Source organism: Pectinophora gossypiella, chromosome 11 (genome assembly GCF_024362695.1).
Source record: "Pectinophora gossypiella chromosome 11, ilPecGoss1.1, whole genome shotgun sequence".
Lineage (NCBI taxonomy): Eukaryota > Metazoa > Arthropoda > Insecta > Lepidoptera > Gelechiidae > Pectinophora > Pectinophora gossypiella.
The window spans coordinates 8,617,838-8,645,289 of record NC_065414.1 but is presented as its reverse complement, the minus strand read 5'-3'; the positions used below and the strand labels follow the sequence as shown (position 1 = coordinate 8,645,289).

The following is a 27,452-nucleotide window of genomic DNA, read 5'->3' as shown; positions in this document are numbered from 1 at the left end:
GGCTAAACCGATATCAGCCTTATTAATGTGTTAATAAAAATATTCGAGCCCTAATATAATACGTGATTTTACACCAGGCCTGGAAATAATATAATCGAAGTTAAGCATTACGAGGAATATAATTTAGAACATCCAAAGACCTTCATAGACTATAAATGCAACAGACTAGGCTGTAAGGACACTAGTCTTCTCCATATGCGATAAATAAAAAAATAACAAACAACTTTCGGTCACACGATTGGTCTGCTTTTCAGCTGCCAATCTGTCTATCAGGTGTACGACTGTACGAACCAAAACGTTTAAGAACTGTGCCTTGCCGGATTAAAAAGATATACACAACAACTAAAAAAACATTGTTTCGAGATAAAGCGTTATGAAAATTTACAATCTAACAATCTAATTTCTAATAGAAGAAATATTGATTTATTACAGTATTGGATTTCAAAATCTCAGTTTTTTCTCATAAAAAACCTACAAACAATCCACTGCTGGGCACAGGCCTCCCCTCAATCAACCGGAGGAATGCAGTATACTCCACCACGGTGCCTTGCCGTTTTATAAAGAATATTCTTCATATTATTTACGAAGGTGTACGGAACAATGATTCCAGTAGTTCTGGTTCAGAGAGGTCCTTCTTGTACTGTTGTTGCAGTTCCTGTATTAGATGGCGCCTTCGGACGTGAGGGGGCTGGTACCTGTAAGTATATTTCGTTTGTTAGGATATGGGGAAGATGTTAAAGACTATATTTAAGGCCATATTAACATCAGAAGCGTCTTTTTAATAGAATTGACATGAACAAAAAGATGCATTATCGCTTTTGTTTCTGCTGTGCTACTGTCCTCCTGTCCCTGTCCTGTCCTGTGCAAGTCTCATCCACTGCTTTCCGGCATATCTTACAATGTCAACGGACCATCGGGCTGGTGGTCTGCCTCGATATCGTATACCATCCCCTGTAGGCTCTGCACGGTTTTGTTTGACGTCCATCTACGTAGATAGCATTCGTATCGTTTATTGGTCGAAGCACTCAATATAATTCGCGGTTGTCATGCAGACCCGTCTGGCCACCATTCCGTAACCGCTTTAGTCCATATCTTCACGTCTTGTCAAACCAAAATTAGACTATACTAAACACTTACAGATCAGTATTAAGCCGACTGCGGCGCGCTATGTCAAGAGCGGCTCGGCGGAGGCACGCGGGCATGAGTTGCGGCGATATCTGTGCACCGTCAGCTATCACTCCCGCGGCGGTGGCGGGAGCAATACGGAGTCGCAATAGGCCACTGCGACGCGCGCTCACGCATAATGTGGTCACCTCGTGACGACGCCACGGTAGACCGGTCTCGCAGTAACGGAGTAGATCGTCTGAAAAAGTTTATTATAATTTATTAACTTAATGCAACTTTAAACATAAGAAAATAAAAATCATAATATAAGTCTAATTACACATAGATACAAAATATATTAAAATTAGCTACTTAAGTACAGTTTGTGATGCCTAAACTAGGTAAGTGAATCTTACCTGTATCTTAGAACAGTTCAGATGCGTGCATCGCTAAACCAAGGCTGGTTTGCCGTTACAATATTTATTATTGAAACTAACTTTTTTTTTTTTTTTTTGACGTGACTTATTGTAGATTTGCCGCAGATGGCATTAACTACTTGGCCGGACAAATGGGGAGCGCTGAAGGCTCTCACCCGGTACAACGTTTAAGACAACAGGCCTGAGGGTGCCCAGTTGGGCGCGAACCTCGGCTCAGGGCGTCGTCTGAGAGGAAAAATATTTGAAAGAATTAATCGACCCTAGTGGGTCGATAGCGATAAGCGCTGAATGAGGGAAATCGTCGACCACGCCGGCGGGGTCGGTATCGGGGTCCTGAAATTGAAACTAACGAAACTTACCAATTGGTAAGTTAAGATGATCTTCGAAGTCTTCAAGCCATATGATTAGGATTTTTGTTGTAAAATCTCTGTTGCGTCGGCCGCTTCCTGTAAATTCATAATATACTCAATTATTACAGTAATGAAACAAATTAGGAACGTACACTGTTTTAAATCAATCAAAAAAGAGAACCAACAAAAATATATGGAACCAAATAAGGTCGGCACAGTAACAACGGATTTTCACTGAAGTAGAGCGTAGCGGAATTGACCAATCACAGCGTGGGATAGAGCGAGAGAGAAGACGATTTGTCACTGTTGCTCGACACATCCCAGCACGAATCGGCTGTTTTCTCTTAATCCCTATACGTGTAGCCACCAGTGTTAGAGCCCCGATACCGACCCCGCCGGCGTGGTCGACGATTCCCCTCATTCAGCGCTTATCGCTATCGACCCACTAGGGTCGATTAATTCTTTCAAATATTTTTCCTCTCAGACGACGCCCTGAGCCGAGGTTCGCGCCCAACTGGGCACCCTCAGGCCTGTTGTCTTAAACGTTGTACCGGGTGAGATCCTTCAGCGCTCCTCATTTGTCCGGCCAAGTAGTTAATGCCATCTGCGGCAAATCTACAATAAGTCGCGTCAAAAAAAAAAAACCACCAGTGTGTTGGTGAGGTCGGACCACACACCGGACATTCCATACAAAAATGTCTCTTACCTGTGCCTGTGAGCGAGATAAACAATCTGCACGCGCTCCCTTACTCCTTACATCCTACGGACCGAAGTGTGTACGCAAATCGGGGGTTTGATTACTCAATCAAGCTCGTATCGGTGCGGGGCGCAGAGTATCCCTTCTATACGTATTATTGTTTAATCTATGACATACGAGAAAAGAAGATAGTCCCCGAGCCTACGGCATAGTCACAGGCAGAAGTAAAGTACTCTCTTTGTTTCGGATGGGTAGCTATGTGTACTTGGGCAACAATTTCACAAATAAAACACTGTTATTGTAGTAATAGAAAAGTAATACAATCTGATTAAAATTTAAGTACCTGTAAGTCCAGTAGTAGGCTGTTTATCAAGCTCGAGCGACAACGCGCGCACTTTCTCGTTGAGACTTGCCCTGCCGCGTTCTCCCTTGTCTGATTCGCTGATGCTGCGCTCGTATGACGGCGCTCCAGAACTGTTGCTCGACACGTCCCAGCATGAGCCGGCTGCTTTGTCTGAACCCCTATTGGCGTAACAAAGCAAAAAGTCGTACAAAACATCATTAATTATGGTAGACTGATCGCACTTGTACACGTTGCAACAGTGGTCTACGACGACCATCTTGATGAGTCCAAGTGTACGCGCTCCCATTACACTTGAAAGTATGAGATTGTGTACGTGTACGCAGGAGTCAAATTCGTACGAAAACACACACAGCAGAAGTACATACTACTCACTTATTTTTTGGTGTAGTAATACTTCAACAAACACGACACATAATAAGACACGACGAATTTGTTAAAAACACCAGAGAAAGGAAGCTACAAGTAAAGGAAGGAAGAGGAAGGGGAAGACCAAGAAGAGCTTACATGCAACAGATTAAAGAGAAGGTGAACGTCGTGTCTTATAAGGAAGTAAAATAATTTATTGGCATTTGATAGACAAGAATGGAGAATGCTACACCAACAAGAACGTGGCTGTTAAATTAATGACATGTAATGAGTCTTTTTTGAACATAATTACTAACCTAACGGAGAGTACAGATCCGTCGACGTCTGATTTGATGCTATCATTCAGCCGGTCGTCGCTCTCCGAAGTATCCAAGCCTGAGGGCACCACGAATGCTATCTCATTCGTCGAATCAGACCAATACAGCACCTGTTAAACAAAATACATGGCATAAGCTGTTTGATATATTTGTACATCTCGCAATGTGCGAGGTAGTTTTATAACAAGGTTATATAAGCCACATACAAGCATATGAACGTCGGAGCTAAGCAGTTGCCGTAGCCGAAACCGGCTGGATCTCATCATCATCATCACATCCCATTGCATAGTGTTAGTAGCTACAAAATATCAAAATCTATGAAGTTTTTCATTATAGTTCCAAAATAGTCATACATACATTACATATACCGTTTTGCTAGAACGGGCCTTCTAACTATGACTATATCGGTCGTTAAGATGAAATATTAAAAAACGGATTTCAGATACGTAGACTGATGAAAAGAAAAAAAAAGTCATCTACTTTTAATTGGCCCGACCAGCAACACCCCGGGAATTCATTCTACAAGAGTCAAGCCATTATACCACCGAGGTCGTTGATTATAAATATTTATTTTTACTATGTTATTTGCGTTCTAGTATGCTGCGTGTGACACGCTGTCAAAATAAACCATTTTCTTGGTATTTCCCTTTCGCACTAAAATCATCTCCCTAGCATTATCCCGTTTTTCACAGGGTCCGCTTACCTAACCTGAAGATTTCACAGGTCTGGTTTTTTTTACAGAAGCGACTGCCTGTCTGACCTTCCAACCCGCGAAGGGAAAACTAGCCCAATACAGGTTAAGTCACATACCTCCGAAAATGCATTTCTCGGGAATGTGGGTTTTCTCACGATGTTTAATTTACGAAGAGCACGTAATAATCATTTATGATTCAAACATGAATTCGAAAACAAATTCGACAAGGCCTGTGCTGGATTCGAACATGCGACCTCAAAGTGAGAGGCAAGCGTTCTACCAACTGGGCTACCACGACTCACTAAAATGTTGAGGATTAATCGTAATATTTAATTTAGGTTGTACTCTATTTTTGTCCTGTTGTCATGCGCATCATGCTAGAACGGAAAGTTAGGTTAGTGTATTTTTTCATCAGTTTTTCACCTGTTCCTTTCCATTGTACAAGGCAGGCGCCTTTTCTTCGATAACGGATGGTAGGGGACCGGAGTGGTGGTAATCTGGTAGCGCATCGTAGCTGGTATCTATGTGTCCTGTCCATCCCGGGTGACTGCGGACTCGGACTGGTGAGCCCAGACTGAAAGGTACATCAAAGCGTTAACTGCAAACTTCCGAGGTTCGTAAATGGAACATACGAGCTGACACAAATCACGGAAGTCGATAAAATCTTTATAAGATAATATTATATAAAAGAAAAATCAATTGTTCTTTGTTTTTCTCGCTAAAACTCGAGAACGACTCGGTGGACTGATTTTGGTTTTGGAATGTTTCTTACAGTCTAGGGAAGGTTTAAACTGTGAGAATATACGGAAAAAGGTGATATGAAGTTCATTATATAATTACAAATATCTCACCCTCTCAACATGCGAATAAACCCAGGCGGTACGGTGTCGCAACTGCCCGCGTTGGCGACTATCTCTGCCGCGGTGGTCTGTCCTGCGCGCACGCAGAACACGTGCGCAGTGACCGCGCAACGACTGCCGCACGCGTCGATGCGACGCAGCGCTGATGAGAAGCCCGGCAGAGAGTCGTCTAGTGCGACCAGACGCGGTGGGCCGCCCTGGGAATTAGCAGACAATAACTACAAAAGGAACAAATGGATAATTTCACATCCACATTCTATAATATTATAAGACAGTAACTCTTGTCTTTCTATTACCTTTCACGCTTAAGTCGCTGAACCGATTGAGATGTTTGGTATGGAGATAGTTTGAGTAAAATTTAATCCCGGAAATCTTCCCTTAAGGGGATGAAAAGTAGATAGAAAAAACGTGCCGCGCGCAATAATTGGTCCACGCGGGCGGAAAACTAGTGGTAATATAAATCACGCAAATAATCCCACCAATTCAAGACATTTGCAATCACACCTAGTATTGTGGTATCATTTGTTGTTTGCATTAGTAGTTTGTAGGAAAAGATTAATTTCGTGCCTTTCGTGGAATATATTCCACTATTGAGCAATGACCCTTTTTCACAACAATCAATCTCTGCAGCGTAACTTACCTTCTTATCCCCTCCAATATTCAGGTATCCAAAATGTGACAGGAACAACCTCGCAGTTTGGAATTCAGTCACTGGTTCGGGCGGCACGTATTCCTCAGGCACCTAAAATGTACATACAAACAGTTTTAATATTTGGAACACTCTCGAATGTTTTTGCTGAGAAGCGTTTGATATGGACCTAGAAGTTTCTTTACAACTAGTAACAAGTAGAGAACAATACAAATGGCAGAAGCTTTCATAGAAATATAACTTTTTGACGGACTACCGCGAGCCACGACAAGTAAAAAATTAACAAAGTTGTGGTAAAGAACATACACTCACCACATTATCCTCACTCTCTCTGACTTTCTTCTCAATAGCAGCTTGTTGTTCCAACAGTTTGAACAGTGTCGGTGCTTCTGGATCATTCAACTGTCTCAACACTGCTTCCAAGCTCGGAAATGCGGAGTCTCTGTTATAATAGAACTCTTATTACAAACCCGTGAAAAGCGCGCAAAACTGCCGGTATCAATAGTTTTAGAATATTCGGTTCTTTGAACAGGCGGCGACTCGTGAGATTGTTACAGTTTTGTAATTTTTCTGGGTTTAACCGAACATAGTTTAGACTTGAATCGTGAAGGCAGCGCGCGAACAGTTGTTTTTATTTTTTTGTAGTTTTGTTAATATGTTCAAATTTTGAAATTGGAGGCCGACGTTCTTTCATCTGATTCGAATATTTGATGTCATAGTTATTGCCGGGCTGGCTCGCCTGCGCGACCCTTATAAATATTTATTTTACATGGTGATTATTCGTGAAAAAAATGCTAATAATTTGCAATAAAATTGAACCTAGGCTAAGTGCATAATGTAAAAATAATGTGAATGCATTAATTAGTTCAGTGATTTTTAAGTCACGTGTTGTTACATTTGAGCGTAGAAACAGGAACACTTGCAACTTGGCTACGCTGTCTAGCGTGTTTATCAGAGTTTTGACTTCGAGTCTGTTGATTTTTTGTCTGTAAGCATGTATATCTGTAGACTAAATGTTTTATCTATCTATCTGTACGTACACAGCGCAAGGCGGTGCCTGCGGCAGCGGCACACAGGTAGGTTGCGGGCGTGGTGGCGGCTCCAGCATGTCAATGGGCCGCGCACACGCCGCACCGCCGCCGCGTCCCGCACACCGCGCCGCGCCGCGGCTGCTCAGCGACCACGCGTAACGACCCCAGCCGCACCGGATTATTACTGCGGGTATATCAAATTAAAGGAGTGTAAGAGTCTATGACGTGGGAAAGCGGAAACTTTCGTCTCAAGTGGAAATGGGCCGGATACTTGGCTAGACAAAGAAGAGGTGAGGGGCCGGTCGATGGATAAAAGCTGTGGATGGTGCAAAATAGAGGAGTCCTCTACCCACTATTACAGTGGGATGATGCGGGCTGATTGGATGGAAGAGTATAGGCTAGAGCACAGAGAATATAATGTTTACGAAACGTCAAAACAAGAAATTTCTATGGAAAATTACAAAAACATCGATAACGTCATACAAAAAAATCAATAACTTTTCATACCGATGAGAGTAGGTTGCGGCTCCTGACTGTTGGCAAGGGGTTCTTCAAGCAAGGAGAGCAGAATATTTCCATCTGCGATGTAATGTCTGAGTCTTCCGTGTCCTAGCGCTGAAAGCCAACGCTCGTCCAGACGACACCATGCACCTCCAGTGGTGCTGTTACCAACCTGAGAATAATCAGACGAAAAGACTGTAGAAAATCTGTTTTACTGAGATCTTCTTTTGCACTCTGGATGCGTTTTGCACTCGATTCATGCGCACATACGAACAGTGTGAGCAAACTCATATTACTTGGAAGTTTGGGATTAATCGCGTGTGTTTGAAAGCCACAGCCTTATAGAATCACTGCGAAATTGTCGATTTCTGAGTAATCAAATCTAGCACCTTTGTTCGAAGAGTGGTAGTACTTGATCGATTCCAATTGAAACACCTGGTATATGATATGCCCATACTAGATGTGACGTATCGCTTTAAAAAATATCTCCAAACAATACCTGTTCCAAAATTAGCATCAGCAAAGATTCGGCGGCATCACGAACCCTCATCGATACGGGTTTCAATTCTTTTTCATCTTTCATCTTTGGTGGTTCACCAGGTTTGCCTGAAAGAAAAATACAATGTACTTTGATGCTTATGAGGATGTTTTTCTATAAAAAGGAATCATAGAAGAAACAATACAGGGGGGTTAATCGAAGCAACTCATCTAAAAAAGTTATACTGTTTGACATTTGTTTGCATTGCGCACTTACTTTTATATGCGCAAACGTTAAATTGCAATATTGCTTTTTTAGATGAATTGCTTCGATGTGGCCTTTGTAACTCAGGTCTCTTAAGTTTTCTATCGAAAGTGACTTTAGATAATCAAAATTAAAAAAAAAAAAATGAACTCACCTTGACTTTTGCTTCCAGATATTCCCAGTTCAACTACCTCCATCAAAGTAGCTAGACAGTCAGGATCTGCCAGTAACGCCGGACAAAGCCACGAGGTTAGGCAAGAGTACGCAGCGACTACACACGAGTGGAGATCTCTAGAGTGCGCTTGCGGTGGTCGACTGCACTGCACTGTGATATAGTCGCATATCCAACGTACTGCACGCTTCCGTTCTATTGCCTCTGAGGGAAATGCGTTGGGTTTATAAGACAAAGTAAGCGCCTCTAACACTGAGAAAATATAGAATATTATGCTGATCCAATTCGATTAAATCTGATTTGTCGGAATAGGACTGCTTTGTAGAGAACGTTACGTATCAGATTTGGACACATGTTTAGAGTATTATAAGCTTAATCCTATTTTCACTTACCAATCACAAATTCTAGACAGCGTGAAAAGAAATTGAACGATAAAATTTATGAGTCTTGAGACTTTTGAAATATTGGAAGCGTTTTTTGAAAATATTCGAAGAGACAAACCTGGTTTAGCAGAATGAAGCTTGGCAAGACCAGATAAGAGTTCCAGGGCAGCCAGGGAAACTTGTAAGTCACCTTTCCACGAGGATATTAATCGATGACAAACGAGGTATGTAGCACGGACTACCAAGGCAGCACCTAAACATTCCAAGTCAATTTTGTAGAATGATATCAATGATTTCAACCACGGATACGTCGAGATACTAGACAATTTTACATTGTTGCTCGTGTAGATTTGTATATCGATATTCTAAGTGCTTATTCCAGTCATCTTCATGTGAATAATGATGACAAATAAAATAATAAAAAATGAAATCTTGCATGAAAATTCAAATGAAACAACGATCATTGCAAGCATTGATAACAAAATTAACAAAAAGCATAACTTAAAAAGGGGAGATATTTGATTTCCACTTTTCCGTTCTTTTTAAAACTGAGTATTATTGTTAATTCAGACGCCTTAAACATAATCTTTGAAAAATTACATGACTATGCGGTTAATTAATAGGGGCGTAATTTAGAGCAGTTACTCTTCTTAATTTCTTCGGCCAATTTTCGATGCAAAGAGCAGCAGTTAATCAAAGATCTCCCTAAAAATCTTTCAAATAAAGTGTGGAGTTACCGAATACAGGCGATGAAGGGTCTAGCTCCCTAACGTCAGCAGCAAAGTCTTCGAGCGACGAGTGATCCGTGCTGCCGGTCGCGCTGCCGCTATCCGAACGCGCTATAAAATAAGACTAAATAACATCTACCGGTCCTTTATCTTTTTAAACTGTAAGTCACTGTATCCAAGGTGCGCTTTATAATGACAAGCTTCGATCAAACGATGCAGCGTAAACTGTCTGCGTAGGTATGTAGACATTGTATGTACGTAGGTACGAAATTTGGCATGTTAGACGCTTTGCGAGCGATGAGGAACCCATGCAGCTCTCACTGGTTATGAATTTGATACAAAATTAATTAAAGTTTTCTTGGCTGTCAAATTCTTAAATACGTGTTCATCCCTAGTTTTCTTTTGTTGTAAGATCGTTAAGGCATGAAGACATTATTTAGTCTTATGAAAATCTAGATAAAGATATTATTTAAAATGTATTCTGTGCATTTGGTGTCGTTTAATAAATATTGTTCTTTTGTGAAGTTCTGCAAATCAAAACTAAATTGCGTTTAGCAATTACTGTAATGTAAATGTGTATTTGTGAAAAGTTAAGTATTATAATGCTAGAGGTATGAGCAGATTTACTCTTTTATGTAGGAAAGCGTAAGGTGACAAAATTGTGAATGTAAAGTAGAAAACCAAACAAGAGAATATTCAAAATATGTATACAGAAATGGGGGTGTATAAACATATCATTATATCATTTTAGGTACTACAGACCAACTGAAGCGGGTATTTTATGTTTGCGGAGATAAATGATTCCTGAAGTTAAAGTACACCGCCGTATATCCTCAATACATATTTGGAATAATCTGTTTGTAACACAATTAATTCTTCCTTCTTCATACCTTTATAATCCGTGCTATGGGACAGGGTAGAGCCAGGCGGCGCACTATGTGCCTTCCCTGTACTGACATGGGCATTATGTCGTACGCACAAGTATAATGCACTCAGTAATGGGACAGCTAATGCATCAGTGCATTCAACTTGTACGGCTGATACACAAATTAGCGATATTCTGCCTCTTGCGAAGTCGCCTAAAGTCATTCCGGCGCTGAAAATGTCACGTTTATTTCATAAAAATCATTTGGGTATTGATTTGTATAAAAAAGTAATCTTTATGCTGATAACACTGTTAATTTTATGCATTAAAATCAGTAATCAGTAGGTTGATGTAAGCATTAGTGCGTACCAACACAACTTGGATTCATAGACATCAGTTATAAAACTGGACCTGTCAAATACTCAGGTCAGGTAAGCGGACCCTGTGAAAACGATACAATGCTAGGGGTCGTGATGAGAATAAGTCACTTTTAAAAAGAAATCATAATTAAAAAATCCATACTCACTACTCATTACACCCCGGAAATTCTGGAACAGCCAATCCTTTGTAATGATGTGGGAAAGCGACCAGAGACAATAGAGCGCTGATGGCTGCCTTGCGAAGTTCTCGCTTGTCTATAGAACCACAGTCCAGCTTTGGTTCTCTTTCGGATAGAATGCGATCTAAAGCCGTTATAAAGTCCGGTACTAAGACCAATACTCCGTCGAGGTCCAGCCTGGAAGAATGAAAATAGTAAAAAGTTTATAAACCAAAACCCGACTACGGAAAAATCACGCTATAAAAAGTATGAAACAAGAAAATAGGTATATTTTCTGAAATTCTATTCGGAAGAATGTGATGTTAGGAGATAGCCGTGGGGTCGAATGTTAATCTGTCCTAAGAGTTGGCTTACCACGGCCACACCCCGGACGAAGTGTTATAGGCATAAACTATATATTCAAAACTGTTTACTACCATTAGCAGGACAGAAATATATCACATTCGTGTTATCATTCTAATCATGCTACGTTATAAAAGGGTATAATTATAATTTAGGTCATGTAATCGTCTCTTGATGTACACCGCCTAGCGGGAAAGAGACGATTGAAATGTCACTCTAATGATGCACATTATAAGGGATATAGGCTAGTTTTCTATACGAGTTGAAAGGTCAGAGTGGCAGTTGCTTCTGTATTCTCGAATCGGTCAATAATCTTTTTAAAAACAAAAACGAGATAAACGCTTGGGTAATGATGAACGGTGTAGGATAAATAACATAACATAACAAATACTTTATTGCACAAACAGGATAAAACAAAATACAAAACAAAAGAGAAATAGAAAAATACACAAATAAATAAATAAATACAACACTACATATAAGTAGAAAAGTACAAAAACTACATATATGTACCATCCCCACTACTAGTAGTAGGTAGTAAAAAAAAACCGTTTGTTTATGGTAAACCATAAACCTTACCTGAATATGTCAGCCGCATTCAATACGACAGCGGCCGCTGTGGCGGGGTCCCTCAAACCGCGGTGTATGGCGGCGTAGCACCTAGCCAAATACGGAGCTAGGACTTCCTCCCGACATTGCTTAGAACACAATACGCGGCACAGAGTACCTAACGCTTCCGCACGACCTGTAGGATATTTAAAAATAAAAGACAATAATACAGGGTGTAAGTGACATCGTAACGAAACTGAGGGATGGTGCAGACCATGATTTTCGTATGGCTACTTGTATGTAATTGTACGGGGTGTAAATGACATCGTAACGAATACTGAGGGGGATGATTCAGCTCATTATTCTGAGTTAATATCAAGTGGATTTATCCATCGTAAAGTATAGAATTGGAAATATTAAAAAAAGACATGAATTTTGCGACGGAAAATTCCACTTTATTAACTCAGGTCTGCATCATCCCCCTCAATATTCGTTACGATGTCACTAACACCCTGTATAATGTTAGGTAGCAAGTACATCACCAGGAACGTCAAATCCGCAAGTGCGCGCGCAGACGAAAATCGAAATGTCTGACTGTCAAGCAAACATCTAACATGATCTAACGTCATATAGACTTGAATTAATCTCGTTTGACCACGTTTAATGATGACGTCATAATTGTGTTTCTATATAGAAATATACTATATAGAATTATATCATTTGTTGTCCTCTTGCCTGTTGGTATTTATTGGATTCAAATAGGCCATATAGACATCATGTTGAAAAATCATGCTTCCTCAGTGGCCGTTTACGACACGCCCAGGATCTTTAGCAGGAGGATCTTGTCAATTGAGTTTTAGCGTGATCATTATAAAAAAATAAATAAATAAATTATTGAGGTGAATATAAATAATAATTACCTGGCTGGTAGCTCAGCATATTCAATTTGTATTGTGAATCAGACAAAGAAGGCGGTGGCGGGGTAGTTTCAGAACGAGCTGTAGAAAATAAAAAATCAAAAACGTCAATATTAAGACAAAAAATGTAAAAATTGTGTAAGTACACTTTTTTGATTTAGCTAACAGGTTTGATTTCGTAAGGTCTGGTTTCCAGACATATGGTTACATAGGTATACAGAGTGTTAGTGACAACGTAACGAATACCGAGGGGGATGATTCAGAAAATTCCACTTGATATCAACTCAGAATCATGGTCTGAATCGTCTCTCAATGTTTTCGTTACGATGTCACTAACACCTGTATAATAGGGATAACAAAGGGTGTATTTTAAATAAAAGAATATTGGACTTACTAGCTTCAAGATCTTAAGGCTCAAAGTCATTTTAAAATCCAATTGTTTAACTGTTCTGTAACGAAAATCTGGACCGCAGGAGGATTAAATGTTATAAAAACCTTACTGTTTAAATATTATTATAGTATAAAAGGGAGTACATATAAGGGTATATGCTCGATTGCTCGAGCTAATCTCGAGGACCAGTTAATACATTTGAATGAGAATTTCTCCAAAGTATGCTCTGGCGAAGGTGGGTAGAGTCACTACATCGTAAAAAATAAAATAAACTTACGTTGGTTGTTATAAGGCGGTGAGGTCCCGATTAGGGCTGCTTCAAACAGCCATTCCCCGAATAGATGGAAGATAGAGTTCACTTTTGGACGCAACGGCGTCAATGGCGGTTTTTCAACTTCTCCAACTGCAAAACGAAGTAAAAATACCAAATTCCCGCATACATGCCATAGCTAGAGTATGTCAGCTTACGAATTTAGTATGTTTATAACATTTCCTTATCCTAGAAGCGTTATCTAATCTGTTTAAATCACAACAAATCTTACATAATGATCTTATGATGTTTAATTTGGTTAAGAACACATACATACATAAACTCACGCATATTTCCCAGGCGTAAGCAGAGACTTTGGAATTCCATTTGCGATCTCGACATACTTCTCTTGCTTCCGCATTCATCAATCGTTTCATACACGGACGCCGGTTCGGTTGGTTCGGATTTGGTTAAGAAGTAGTGGGTTTTTCCACTAAAACAAGTGGTCATATAGGTGTGATAAACTTATATGATATAGTTGGAGTGTCCGATTATTAAACACGTGAAATCACAAATTATAGCTGTGATAGGCTGCAAGTTACCAGTTGGAAGTGTCGGTGTTTTTAACTTATCGCGTCATCATTTATTGTTTAGTATATTCAATGCCTTGAGTAGCCTTTGGGCTATATTTTTCTGCCAATTAGTACAGCACACATCTACCCACTGCCGCACACTCATAAGAAAAATCAACTTTTCCATAAACGAGGGGAATGTTTGCGCTTGACATCTCCCTCTATAATTTCTTTGAACCTTCTCCGTACCCCCCCTTTCCGCCCCGTGTCCACTCATAAGTGTCATAAATTCATAATATCCTTTAGCGAAATGGAGTAATATGTAATGACTGATCAAAATATATCCGTACCTTGTGAAGTAATAGAGTTAGGCGGTGTAGTAGGCGCGACGCTAGCGGGGCGGCTGCTAGTCAGACCGATAAGAGAAGTCCTCGGCGTACCTACATGCAACATAAGTAGATAGAAGTACACTATAACGACAATAAATCAACTGCTGATCACCTGATTGTCCGAATGTAAGACGATCCGTGCTTCGGAAGGCACGTTAAGAGTTAAGTCGGTATACGTAGTCGTTACATGAGTCATGTCAGGGGCCTCTGGCGGCTCAATAGTAACCCTGACACCAGGGTTGATGAGGTTGGTAATCCACCTCACAACCCACATGATACAAGAAGATAAATAACTTTTAAAATTCGAAAAGTATAAACTGTTATTAGCATTTTTTATATTCTTAAAATGAGAGTGTATTCTATAGGGGGAAGACGATTATTATCTCAACTGGCTGTGGCTGTATGTATATACATACATTTAACAAAAAAGCTAAAATAAAACGGTGCAGGTTTCAAATACATTGTGCAACAAACTAATATCTACATTGGTGCAATAAAACTAACTACTCTTACATTTATTTACTCTATTTTAGTACCAATAAGAATAACCCCTAGTGCAATTTCACACAGAACAAAAACCAATCACACATTTACGTTCAAAAAAAAGTCACACACAGTATATATAAATTGTCTGTCAAAATTACTATAAAATGCTGAAACTTTTCCGGGTTTGTTTGAGCATCACGCAAAAAGTCAAATTAATTATGCACTTTTATACATTAAAAAACTTCATCAACATCTGCAATAGGAATTATAACGCTTTATATCTTAAAGAAATAAATAAAAATGAAAGAACCTTTTACGTTATAGTATGGTACCTGGTGCGTGGTAGTTATAGTATGGTGTGTTCCTACACACCATACTATAACTATAACGCTGTCCTCAGCTGCGAGAGTAGTGATTACATTTTCTTGGTTTATCTCTTTCGCACTCAGTTGTACCTTATATTACTGTCCTGCTGTCATGCGCACCATGCTAGAGCGCAAGAACTGTGGTAATGTTGACAGACGACAAACATACTTCTCTCGGGCTGCTTGTCTCTCGGCTTGCTGGCGGACACGCTGAAGGACTTGGCGAGGCGGCGGTGTGCGGGCGGGGTCACGTCGCCGTCGTCGGGCACGGCCTCGACGCCCGCCACCCACCAGCGCTCCGCCCCGCGCCCTACCCGTGCACACCCAATGCTATACAGTACTCTACACACACCCACAGCGGTTTTGCCCCGATGTTACAAGAGTTAACAAGATTAGAGAGAGACTAAATACAGGACTAAGAGGTCAGATAGAGTGACATCGTAACGAAAACTTCGACGGATGATTCAGACCATGATTCTGAGTAGTTATCAAGTGGAATTATCCGTCAGCTATGGAACTGAAAATAATTTAAAAAAGCACTAAAATTGACATGAAATTTCCGACCGGAAACTCCACTTGATATTAATCAGAATTATGGTCTGAATCGTCCCCTTCAGTATTCGTTACGATGTTAACAACAACCTGTATAAAAGGTGACAATTCCGTTAAACAATGGTAAATCGGGACAAAACCGTACCTTTACTTCTCGGCAAAGTTATATCATAATCGAACGAAAACTCTGTTATTTAGATAAACATGATTTTATAAAGATAGCACTTTTTATACGCTTTGCCGAGTAGTTATTTGTATCAAGATAATGTAGAAGAAGGTACTGTGCGTTTTAAATAACGTGTTTGCAATAGTTTGCATAGAAGAAATGGACCCTTCACATTATCGTTCAAAAAACAGAGCCAGAGAGAAAATAAGTCATTTAGTATAGCATAAATATTATGTGATAAGCAGTGACCAATCAAATCATGTGTGCATCTTGTTTTTTAAATAAGTAACAAATGCCAATGTATGAAATGAATTGCATTTTCAGACCAATTGATTGTACAACAACCCAAACAACCCAATTCTTTCAAAATAAAACAAAATCAAACGAAATACCAAATAAACACAAAAAATACATCCCAAAACTCATGTTATTTGTGACGCCAAAAAGTGACAAACTAAATTCTAATTTACTCAAATCTCTAAACTACTTAAAAAGAAAATAAATTAAAAAAGTGCAATGGCTGTTTCAAAAACTTCGAATTTAAGCCGGGAAAGTGATTTTAAGAGTATGACTAAGTCAGTGTTTTATTAAAATTGAGACTTAAAATCACCTTTCTCAGGTTGATATTTATTTAGCTCGAACACATAACCCATAAGTAAAACATCAGAGTACATACCAAGGAAGGCATCTACATGGGCAGCTATGCCTTTCATAGCCTTGTGGAAGATGGAAGGCAAAGCTTGCAGGCAAGGGTGCTGACTCGGATCGCGAGCCCCATCCTCTTGGGTTATTGAATACTGGAAAATATTGGAAGGGAGTTAATTGTGTAAATAGCACTAGAAAAAAAAAGTTTCGCTTAAAAATTAATAAAGTCTACAATTTCGTTGACACTTTACTGCAGACTTTTTAAATTTTTTTTTTGAATAGTAATCTCAATCTATGAACTTGAGTCAGCGTTTTAAAAAATGACTGACCTGTAGAAAGTCGGGTGTTTGGCTGATAACATGCGGTCGACACAGGTCTACAGGGTTCCCGATGGTGTGCAATATTCTGTACCAGCTCTGCATCACGGCTTCCGCACTCATATCCGCTGGTATTAGGTTAGCATCTTCCTCACCTAAACATTTTTAAAAGGTCAAAATTATTGTAGTGTAGTTCCACTTCAGCTCATCTGCTCATAGTAACACAATCTGACGCTTACTGATTGCAGATATAATTCACAGAAAAAAAAATATACTAAATGCGCATCTGCTTCAGCGGAAACGAAATGGACGAACCATACGGGGCGGCATCGAGATTTAAGAAAAGCTATTATTCGACCTATGTGACGGCGTTCGGCGAGGATTCAAATCAAATATACTTCACTGCACACAAACAAAACATACAAACATTTTTAAAACATTTAGCAACAGCACAAATGGGTGCCCTTATTGCCCTGAAGCAATTTATTCCACCTGCCTAAGCACACTACCAGGAATCAGCCATAAAAGCTTGGATGCGAGAATTGGCTACTTGACCGCCAAAGGCCCCTGACATGGCTCATGAAACAACTACTTACATCAGTAAGTAGTACCCGGGACCAACAGCTTAACGTGCCTTCCGAATCATCTTACTTTTTGGACAATCAGGTGATCAGCCTGTAATGTCCTGACCGAACTAGGGATCACAATGTGATTTTTGTGACATGGTCCCATCGGGATTCGAACCCGGGACCTCCGGATCGTGAGCTTAACGCTCAACTTCTGGACCAGGCTGTTATAAAGTGTATGTGAAACAATATACATAATAAACTAAGTACCCATGCTTCGCGAAGCTTTTTGTTAGACCAACGGTTTTGGTTTTGTTTTGATAGATGGTGAGCCGTATCGCCGTTCATCGTGGTCTATAATATGTAACCGAATGAAAGTTTAATTAGGAATATGGTACTTACTGATAGGCATGGCAGGGAACAGCGGGCCATACATATGCTTTAAAAGCCTTGCAGTTAGACAAAGTGAAGCGCGAGTCCATTGCTCAGTGAGAGGGGCACGGTGGCGCCATCTTATGCACTGCTCACGTAATGTACGCCAAAGAGGCGGCGACGGGAAGCACCTGTAAGAGATAGACGACTTTTATTATCCGGGTAATTCTTATTACTATTAAATGACTAAAGAAAACGTGGAAAAGTTAATAATCACAATTATTATGTCACATATTATATTGAGAAGAAAAATTTTTATCAAGACACTGAGTTGTTGAAAAAGTTAGGTGTTTACAGTTATACCCCTAATAACGTAGCATGATTAGAATGACAGCAGGATAGAGATATAGTACATGGCCTAGGAGAAAAGAGACGAGAGATATGTCTCTTTCGCAGTAACAGTTTTGTCACAATAATCTTGCTACATTGAAAGGGCTATAGTATACAGTCAGCAGCACTCTCTTTGGCATTTATTATTCCCATTTGATGGTGGAGTCAGCTAGCAGCAGTTCGAAAGAGATATGTTAGGAAAATGTAATGTTCTAGCTGTCATCCTAATCAAGCTATTTTAATATAGTACATGTTGATTTATTATTAGACAAAACAGTGGGAAATGAACTTATTTATATTCTCTTTGTACTGCAGTTCTATATATCTATGGTTACTATGTAAGTAAGTAGTCGTTACATGAGCCATGTCAGAGGTCTTTGGCGGCTCAAAAGTAACCCTCACACCAGGGTTGATGAGATTGGTACTCCACCTCACAACCCACACGATAGAAGAGTTCTATAGCCATCTCTTTCGTACCTATGACAAGCCAGTATCCAGACTTCAAACAGCACACACAGCACTCGCTCGCACAGTTGTTCCGCAGCGGAATGGTGCGGCGCTGGAGGCGATAACAGTGCAGACGCAGCAGATAAAAGCAACAGTAATAACGATCTCCATTCGCTGGCGCCAAGGTTCGCATTACCAGCGAGATTACGAGCGAGCCGCAACACGCGGTGGCATAGCACTGCTTGTTTGCTTATGAGGTCGCCACCTGTATCATATAAAACATAAATTGCATGTATTGTTCTGTTAATTCGTTCTATTGATGTTGAATCTAAAAGTGTAATATCTCAATAAAGTACTCTGAACACCAAATTGTCTATTTCCAATGTTATAAAACATAAATCATTTTTAATAATATAATAACTAAACTACTTGTAATATTAGTACTATAGCAGTTTGCAGATAATACCCAGAATTATATCTTACATATTTACAATATATTTTTAGTTTATTGTGCACCACTTACCCAATTCCAGCTGATATATGAATGTCAGTGCTTGGAAAAGAAAATATTAAGCTGTTAATTAAAGTTCGTGCAAGTGCAGAAATAAATTAACTGGCTTAAAAAATTAGTCACTAACTACACAATGGCCCCGATATTCCTGCAGACACCGCCTAATTTTATTTTAAGTTATATCCGTCATTTTCATATCCGGCGAAAAGGAAAGGGACGGATGATTCACAGCTCTTAATTTTAGGAAGAATGAGTAAATGAATGAATAACCCGGGCGAATCAAAAAGGTACGTCGCTGGTATGCAATCCGTTTGACGTGCTGTCTATTTAACTGTGTCGGGTAATTGACTGATGTAAAATTTTTAGATGGTTGGTTTAGATTTGTGCTTAAAATTTACGTGTGTTCCATAAATTTTATGCTTGTCGATTACCCGTCCCTTTCCTTTTCGGCGGATAAGAAAATGACAGATATAACTTAAAATAAAATTTACTGGTATTTACAGGAATTAGCACCATTATCCAAGTAAAACAGTAACAATGTAAGGGCTTCATACAAAATTATTATTATTTTATTAGATTAATAATATAATTATAGACATCACTCCCATATCCTCTTTCAGCAATTACTGCAAAAATGCCTTTAAAGATCAAAACTGTACAATGTCATCAACCCGAAAGAAGAAGAAACAATAGAATATCATGCAAGAGCGACAAACTACTATTAACCATACTTACTTTCATTGGGCCTAGGAACAAATAAGTTATGTAGATGTTTGAGTATTTTCCTGGCATATCTAGCGGGCGCAGCTGCAACAGGTGGTGGCACGGCCGGGGGCGGCGGCTGCGCGGGCGGCGTGGGGGGAAGCAGCGGGGATAGCCACGAGCAACACACGCGGACACAGTCGCGTAGCGCCTCATGTTCATGAAGAGGGAGCGACAGCCCATACCGGATGACTTCTAGAACCCACTCCACCTAGGATAGACAAAAAATATTTTTCACATTTTTTACAAAAAGATTATCTAATATCTTTTTCATGTTATACAAATGTGCAAGTTGATCAGCTTAACCTCTAATCTGCCGAGATACCAGATACAATTATTTTACATTGTGTCTAGTAGAGATCTGTTTTCCAGTACACAAGAAGTTAATAATGTCTTAATAGACACAACAAATATTACGATGTTGTTCACTCAAAGACACAAGAAAGATGGGGTTAGTATTGTGCAGTTAATTTCTATGACATACAGACAACCCCAGGATTTGTGACCCCCAGGTGGGTAACCTTCATTAGTTATTTAGTTTGGCTTGAAGACAACATTATCAGCCATTTGCAAGGTAATTATGTTTCATAGAAATAATCTTTTTCCTGTTTACCTCAGCGTCTGTGTTCAGTGGACTAGGTTCATGAGAGGCGAGTTGCCTCACCACTGCCAGCACGACATCCCTGCCCCCCACCACCCCTAGCACGCCGCGCCCCCCTCCCTCCAATGGCAGTGAACTCCACTCCGAATACATGCCGTCGCAATCGCTGTTCTGTAATATTATATAAGGAATCTTATTGGGAGAAATGGAAATATCACATATTGAAGCTGTCCAAATCACCCAGAATATACTGATGCCTTTAACAATTGTTACAGTAATAAAGTAACTATGATGGACACATCATAACACTGTACTGTACTGTCGTACAAACATATGTTGCATTAATTATTGTTGTTGCATATGTTGATACTCAATATCAGTCATCTAAATTGTGTATTTTTTTTTCTTATTTTGTGACCACTTGCAATCGGTCCGAAGACCATAAGCAGGTCTGTTCCTTCATTTCATCAGTCGGCTGATGAAATTGTCTATTTAAAAATTATTTATTATCCTGGCTAGTGCACAACTCCAAATCATTCGAAAGAACATAAAAACTTATGTTGGTTATTAGTGAGTTTAATGACTAAAATGTTTATTATTATATTCCTATATTACTAAATACACCTGTACCTATGTGTGCTGTTTATTATACATGCAAATACTTAACTTACTAGGTCTCATTGTTTCAGCAAGGCCAGGCCGTATTGATATTATGCTTAGAATTGTTATGGAAATAACTGTAAATATATTAGTAATCTACAAGAAATGTAATGTTACTTTCCAAGAGCACCAGACATTTTAAGAGTCATCTTTATTACCTTATATTCCTTGTCCATCGCGGTTTATAACCCGCTTTATGCAGCTCGAGAGGAAAAACACTTTTTATCAGAAACTATGGTAAAAAACTTGCCTTGTTGTTAACTCTGTTGAAGATTCCCACATTCATAAATAAAGAGTAACGGTATTCACCGCTCACAAAGTTCCCAAACTACTAAAAACACACGAATAGAAACTATATTTAAAGCATTGTCAATTACTGATTGGAAAAACGTATGTGCACGGTGTAATCATATAAATATTTATGAAGATTTTTACAGTATATTTTACAGCTCCTTCCTTCATTTCACAATATTACGTTTACGTTGTAAAGTTTTGAACGTTAGTGAGAAATGGAAACGATCGATAGTTGAATAGCGTTGTCCCTTTCTCATCCATCTTTTTGAGTAATAACTGTGTTTTCAATTTTTTTTTTGTTTTGGTTTTCCCCGAAGGGTAAGGCAAAGGGAACTATGGCCATACAGCCATGTCTTACGTATTTTTTTCTTGATGATTGATGAAATGATGAAAGATGATGATGATGAAACCCACCCTCGGAGTAGACTCCTACTCCGAACCCCAAACGAATTAACTCAAAAGTCCGCATAAACTTTCGAGTTATGAAGCGGCTTCTTGGCACGAAGCGAAAATAGGCAGATACACTTTGTTTATTGAATACTCCGATATATTAACACTCGCGAATGTCTTCCGACTAACTTAATGCGACCGTTAACCACAAAACACCACTTCGTATTAATTATTTAGATTATTCAATGAAGAAAGCAAAAGTCCCGTTCCCGTTTCCCGCCAAAAAGCCCTGTGTTTTCAATTTGACAAAGCGTTGTGTTCCAGTAAAACATAGGTGTGAAATGACAGCAGGATAACTTGAGGATAACATATTGACGTTTTTCAGAAGTGCAAGGGAGACACAAATATGGAGCAAGTTTATTTAGCATTATAAAAATTGAGGGAAAGTTCAATCGCCGAATCCTCATACGGTCTTTTGGTCTTGGAGAATGGAGTGAGTCCGGAGGCTGCTGTGTAGGTGTGATCCTATGATTAAATTCCTTGTTTATTCGATTATGATGAATACGATGATAAAGCTCCTTGATCGCAAAATGGCTTTTCATGGTAGGCGCACATTTAGTGATATTCGCAAAGTAATTCTTCACAATTTTTCTGCACTGAATCTAAAGATCCACAATCGATTACTAGCGCAGATAATGACAAACTATTTAAGAAAAATGCAACTAGGTAAATAGTTAGGTACTTACTGTAGTCTTAACAAATGTAGGTATAAGTAGAATGCAGTGAAGTGCAGGAAAAGGTGCAGGTGTAAGTAGGTTACGTATAAATAGTTTGCACTGCTACATAATCCTAAGATGACTAACGCTTTCCATTTGAACCCAAGAAGCTACCTGCCTGCTTATGATGGATTTGAGAACTTCTATCGTTAGGAACTTTTATATTTTACGATCTTGCCACTTAAACGATACAGGAGAGATTTAACTTGATTTATGTGTAAAGCACTCAGTCTGGAAATAAGGATTTCTTTATGTGAAAGCCACATATATAAAACACTAGGTAGACAGGTGTTTTTACCCGACTGCCAAAGGAGGAGGGTAATGTTTTTCAAGTGTATATTATTATGTTACTGTAAAAGCTAGAACTGCAGAAAATCCTAAGATATTCCAGTATAACCTAAGATCTACCAATTCCTAATGGTAAATATCCCAAAAGCTTTACCAAAAACTTTTACCACCATTCCGTTGGTAAAACTTAGGATTTACATTAATGGCACGGTAAATGTTGAAAAAAAAAACAAAGCATGCTCTGAAGATTTTATAAAGATAGAAGAAGTTGTTACGGATAAAGAAGTGAGTCTTGGAGAAGTTGTCGGAAAATTGTCGTTAACTGGAGGACGAGGATTCAAAAAATGTACTTAATTATCAAAAAAAAAATGCTTGACGAAAAAAATAATATAATGTATATGTGCGTATGTATGTTTCTTTGTGGCTTCCTGTAGCCTAAACGGCTTGATGTATTTTAATGTAAGAGGTATCGTTAGATTCGGTTTGATCACTGGAGTGTCATAGGACACATTTTATCCTGAAAGTCCAACGGGATATTCGTTGCATTCGTTTGTTTACAAAATTATCAATAAATAATTCTAACGCCATCTGTTGACAAGAAGCGAAAGATTGCTGTCAGCTGTTGATTCCGCTACTGGACATCAGAGAGCAGTCAAAAATAGTTACTAGAAAAGGCTGGGATTTACATAATAATCTGCAAAATTTTCGTTAAATAAATCAACTAAAAATGTATCTATTTATATCTTCATCTCGCGCACTCATTGATTCCGCTACTCGACACCAGAGGGCAGGAGCAGGCAAAAACAGTTACTAGAAAATGCTGGTACTTAAGTAATAATTTTCAATAAAAACAACTAAAAAGTTATAAATTATAAAAACAAACCCTGCCTGCACGCTAAAAAGAGGATAACAAGCCCCACAATGCTAAAACGAAGCTGTAGAATATACAATACACAACAATATAAAATGCACTACAAAATGTATTTGTAATCGATAGTTACATTTGATAAATAAATACTTAATACTAAATATACTAACTAACTAAATATAATTGATGAAGGTTGCTGGAAAGTATCGCAGGCGAGGACCAGGTTGACCGCCACCAACGATAATACCTATCTAAGTAACATCCTAGTAAATGGTGAAAACTTAACAACTTAAAGGAAAATAATGACTCAATTTTGCGGAGACTGCATGCAGCCTTTTTACTTATTTCCATATAGGGCTGTTAAAATTATTGAATCAAACTACCGTTACAGTACAAGTAGGTATTATAGCAATACTCAATAGTAGTAAGTATAATTAGGTCGCATATTGTATTAGAATCACAGATATTAGATTAGAATACTATCTGTTATATTGCAATGCTAATTAGTAAATACGTAGCTAATAATAAAGCAATTTAATTTCTAGTTACACGTTCGCATCAATTCGCTTTTGATCTATGATGATCTATGAATGTAGTAGTTACCTAGATACCTATATGTTTATTTAGAAAAAAAAATTGGAATGCGTAAATGTAGGTACCTAACTATAGAGAGTAGTAATTATAGTCGCTACGACATATCCATCTATCATATCATATCTTTTGATTTCGTATCAAAAGTATGTTTCCATCTATAAACGGCGGGGATACGCACAATACTAAGTATATCATGTTGCCCTAAAGCAGTTTTGTAGTGACTGGAGAAGCATATTCATATTCATATTCATATTCATTTATTGCATGTCACAAACATAAATTAAGGTGGAACATAGTAAAAAAGTACATGTGACGCCCTGCAAGGGCACGGCAATATAAAACAGGCGACACTAGGTGCCTTATTATAATTATATTATAACAACTAACTAAATATTATTATTAAGTAATTAGGTAGGTACAAAATTATATCATACAGTTGTTTAGTGTGTGTACCGCACCACACGTGTAAAACCATATAACAAGATTAGAAAAAGAAAAAAAAAACAACTTAAGAAAAAAGAGACATCAAAGCATTTAAGTATTTAGTTTATCTGCAAAAAAATCTTGAATGCTATAATAACATTTGCCTACAAGGAACTTTTTTAAATTACTGTGAAAGAGTGTAGGTTTGTCTATACTCCTAATATGGTAAGGGATATGATTATATATCTTGATGACCATGTGGTGGGGGCTGGAGGACACTAATTTTAATTTGGTGAACGGTGTTAATAACTTATTTAGGTTTCTGTTATTTCTTTTATTATTATTTTGCAGTGGGGTAAATAAGTTAGGATGTTTTTTTACAAATTTGCACGATTCTAAAATATAGATAGATGTGAGGGTCAGAATTTGATGTTTTACAAAATAGGGTCTGCAGGATACCATATGATCGATATTAGAAAGAATTCTTACACATTTCTTTTGTAGGATAAATATATCATTCACCTCGCAACAATTTCCCCATAATATTATACTGTAGGACAGTCTGGAATGTGAAAGCATCCTTACCGGAGTTAATTCAAAGATCTAGTATGCTCCATACCCCTTGCGGTTGATTGAGGGGAGCCAGCAGTAGGACGCATATAAGCTGTTCATGTATTTTTTTTAAGTATAAAAACAATCACTTATGATTGTGTCTGTCTGCAAGAACACGAACTCCTTATTTTGATCTAGATTGTTTCTTACGCTCATTCGTGGATAGGCAGGTACACGAAAAGTTACTTAGATAACGGTATAAAGCGCCTTTGGGGCGCGTAAAATTCTAAGTACGATGATAATTGTTCGACGGTTAGAATATCAGGGGCTCAGAGCCCACCAACTGTCTACCAACAGCGCTTAGGAGTAAAATAAAAGTTACAAACGCCGAGTCCTACCACCGGCGCGTGGCGGGTAGATGATAAAAGTTTCGTCCCCTGTGGCCATTACACTGTGTTTGCAGGGATCTGCTTGCCATAGGGTTAATTTACTTTGAATCGAAGCTACTATTTCTGTTGCCAAACTGAAAATTATTTCAAACATCCCTAGGCTTTTGTGATTTAATCAAGCAAGTGGAAAAGAAGGGAAATCACCCTCGAGTTGATTTATAAATGTAGAGCTATCTTTTCTTGGCCATATAGGTAGTTACGACCGATTTGAAAATTACGAATAAAAAGGTTGAGATTTCAGGATGACTCCTCTAATACAACCCAATGCTCGAACAGATACGGGTATTGTGTTGAAGTACCACATAAGTTCAATAATATGTAATATTAAGCCTATTTTTCTTCTCTAGCGTGGGTTGTCAGATCAATGACCGACCTCACCAACCTTGGTAATCAGGGTTACTATTGAACAGCCAAAGACCCCTGGCATGGCTCATGTATCGCCTATTGAGTCTATATATCTCTGTAGTCAATACAATGTGTTTCGTAGACAAGTAAAATGCCTATATTTGTTTGCGTGAATAGACATTTATTATATAATAGCATCCGATTCGTCGCGTTAAACGGCACAGACCACAGAATATTTTTCATTAATTGGTTCTTGATAATAACTAGGATCTGGTTTCGCTCCTGATGTTCGGCCGTGCTCTACTAGCGTGTATCGACAGCCGTGCACTGGTCGTCGGCATGTGGTTTTATCTATCTTTTGTGCTGCTTTGCAAGTCTCAACAAATTTCCAGCCATATTTACTATAACTAGTTTCACACGAATAGTACTTCTGTTCTGGAATTTTCCGTTTCCGAGCCTTGAGGTACGCACGCCTCCCTCCGTCTGGTTGATCGTCGTAAAGTATTTTAGATTCGTTCGGATCTACGGGGTACATAACTTTATTTGGTGAGGTAGGAAGTACCTAGATTATCATGAAACTCGGAAAGTCTTTGAGTACACTGAACTGGTCCGTCTCGAATAGGCTTTTTGCGTCGATATAAGTCGGCCACTTCATGGCTTTTAGTAAGAGCAGGGAGATATTTTTCAACCAATATTTTCAAAATGTCTTCTTCAGTACGCCCTGCGTTATATTTAAAGGTGCATGCTTGGGCTAGTTTATCCTTATTCTTTTCGTACCAGGCTATTTGTTGGACTACCAATTTCTCAGCATGTTCGTTATAAAACCTTACGGATGCGTATTTCTTGTAGTCTATTGGCATTTTAATAATATATAGAAAAACGGTAATATAATAAAAACATAAAAGTTTAAACACTTGTATAAATCATGTTAAAATTAGTAAAAATAGGTATCAAAAAGAATGTAAACCATACAAAACAAAGAGAATGTAAATAGGAAGTCCGTGTTGCTCTATGCTTTTTATAGATACAAATTCAACCGTGATCGTTGATCATTCGTTGATAGAGTCCAAAGCAAAGAGTATTAGTGTTTGGTCCAAAGCGCATAGGTCTACCAGAATCTGATGGCATAAAAAAGTAAAAAAAATAATTTTCTATAGAAATTTTATTTCCCCATTTGCCATCAGATTCTGGTACACCTATAGTTAGAGTATAATATGTATGTAAATAAAATTACCAATAGAATTATACCGTTAGTACTTAATACTTCCTTGGTAACAAAATAACAATTATATATTCATTCATGGTAGGGTATCTAAAGTATCTACGCGCCAAGAAAGAAGTCCCGCAGATTTCAATGGAACTAAATGACAAGTCATAAAAATTATATGCAGATACTGCGCCACG

The 27,452-nt window shown here is 38.7% G+C and overlaps 1 protein-coding gene across 3 annotated transcripts; it reads right to left on the bottom strand.

Moving 5' to 3' along the window:
* Positions 1 to 19: 19 nt before the first annotated feature.
* LOC126371043 (ral GTPase-activating protein subunit beta) lies at positions 20 to 21,558 on the bottom strand. Of its 3 annotated transcripts, XM_050016247.1 has the most exons (30): positions 21,320 to 21,558; positions 20,422 to 20,580; positions 19,782 to 20,019; positions 19,059 to 19,088; positions 18,566 to 18,800; positions 17,729 to 17,889; positions 16,773 to 16,915; positions 16,475 to 16,595; positions 15,250 to 15,390; positions 14,191 to 14,280; positions 13,296 to 13,421; positions 12,631 to 12,708; positions 11,741 to 11,906; positions 10,787 to 10,996; positions 10,286 to 10,491; positions 9,405 to 9,506; positions 8,786 to 8,920; positions 8,267 to 8,488; positions 7,870 to 7,976; positions 7,377 to 7,542; positions 6,879 to 7,053; positions 6,151 to 6,280; positions 5,830 to 5,931; positions 5,181 to 5,386; positions 4,753 to 4,903; positions 3,615 to 3,745; positions 2,932 to 3,110; positions 1,901 to 1,987; positions 1,138 to 1,363; positions 20 to 695 (listed from the first exon to the last, which is right to left on the bottom strand). In XM_050016247.1, the coding sequence occupies exons 1-30, from the start codon at positions 21,353 to 21,355 to the stop codon at positions 581 to 583; spliced, it is 4,374 nt and encodes a 1,457-aa protein (XP_049872204.1). In that variant the 5' UTR covers positions 21,356 to 21,558; the 3' UTR covers positions 20 to 580. The 3 variants fall into 3 exon arrangements, with proteins under 3 accessions (XP_049872204.1, XP_049872207.1, XP_049872205.1); XM_050016250.1 differs by lacking the exon at positions 15,250 to 15,390; XM_050016248.1 differs by lacking the exon at positions 19,059 to 19,088.
* Positions 21,559 to 27,452: the final 5,894 nt, after the last annotated feature.

Excerpts from the sequence above, each read along its gene's own strand:
- LOC126371043 (XM_050016247.1), bottom strand. The coding sequence starts at position 21,355 with ATGAATGTGGGAATCTTCAACAGAGTTAACAACAAG. Across the intron at positions 11,907-12,630 it reads TATGCTGAGCTACCAGCCAG|GTCGTGCGGAAGCGTTAGGT; the intron begins GTAATTATTATT and ends AATATCCTACAG. Across the intron at positions 696-1,137 it reads AGTCGGCTTAATACTGATCT|GTACCAGCCCCCTCACGTCC; the intron begins GTAAGTGTTTAG and ends ATATACTTACAG.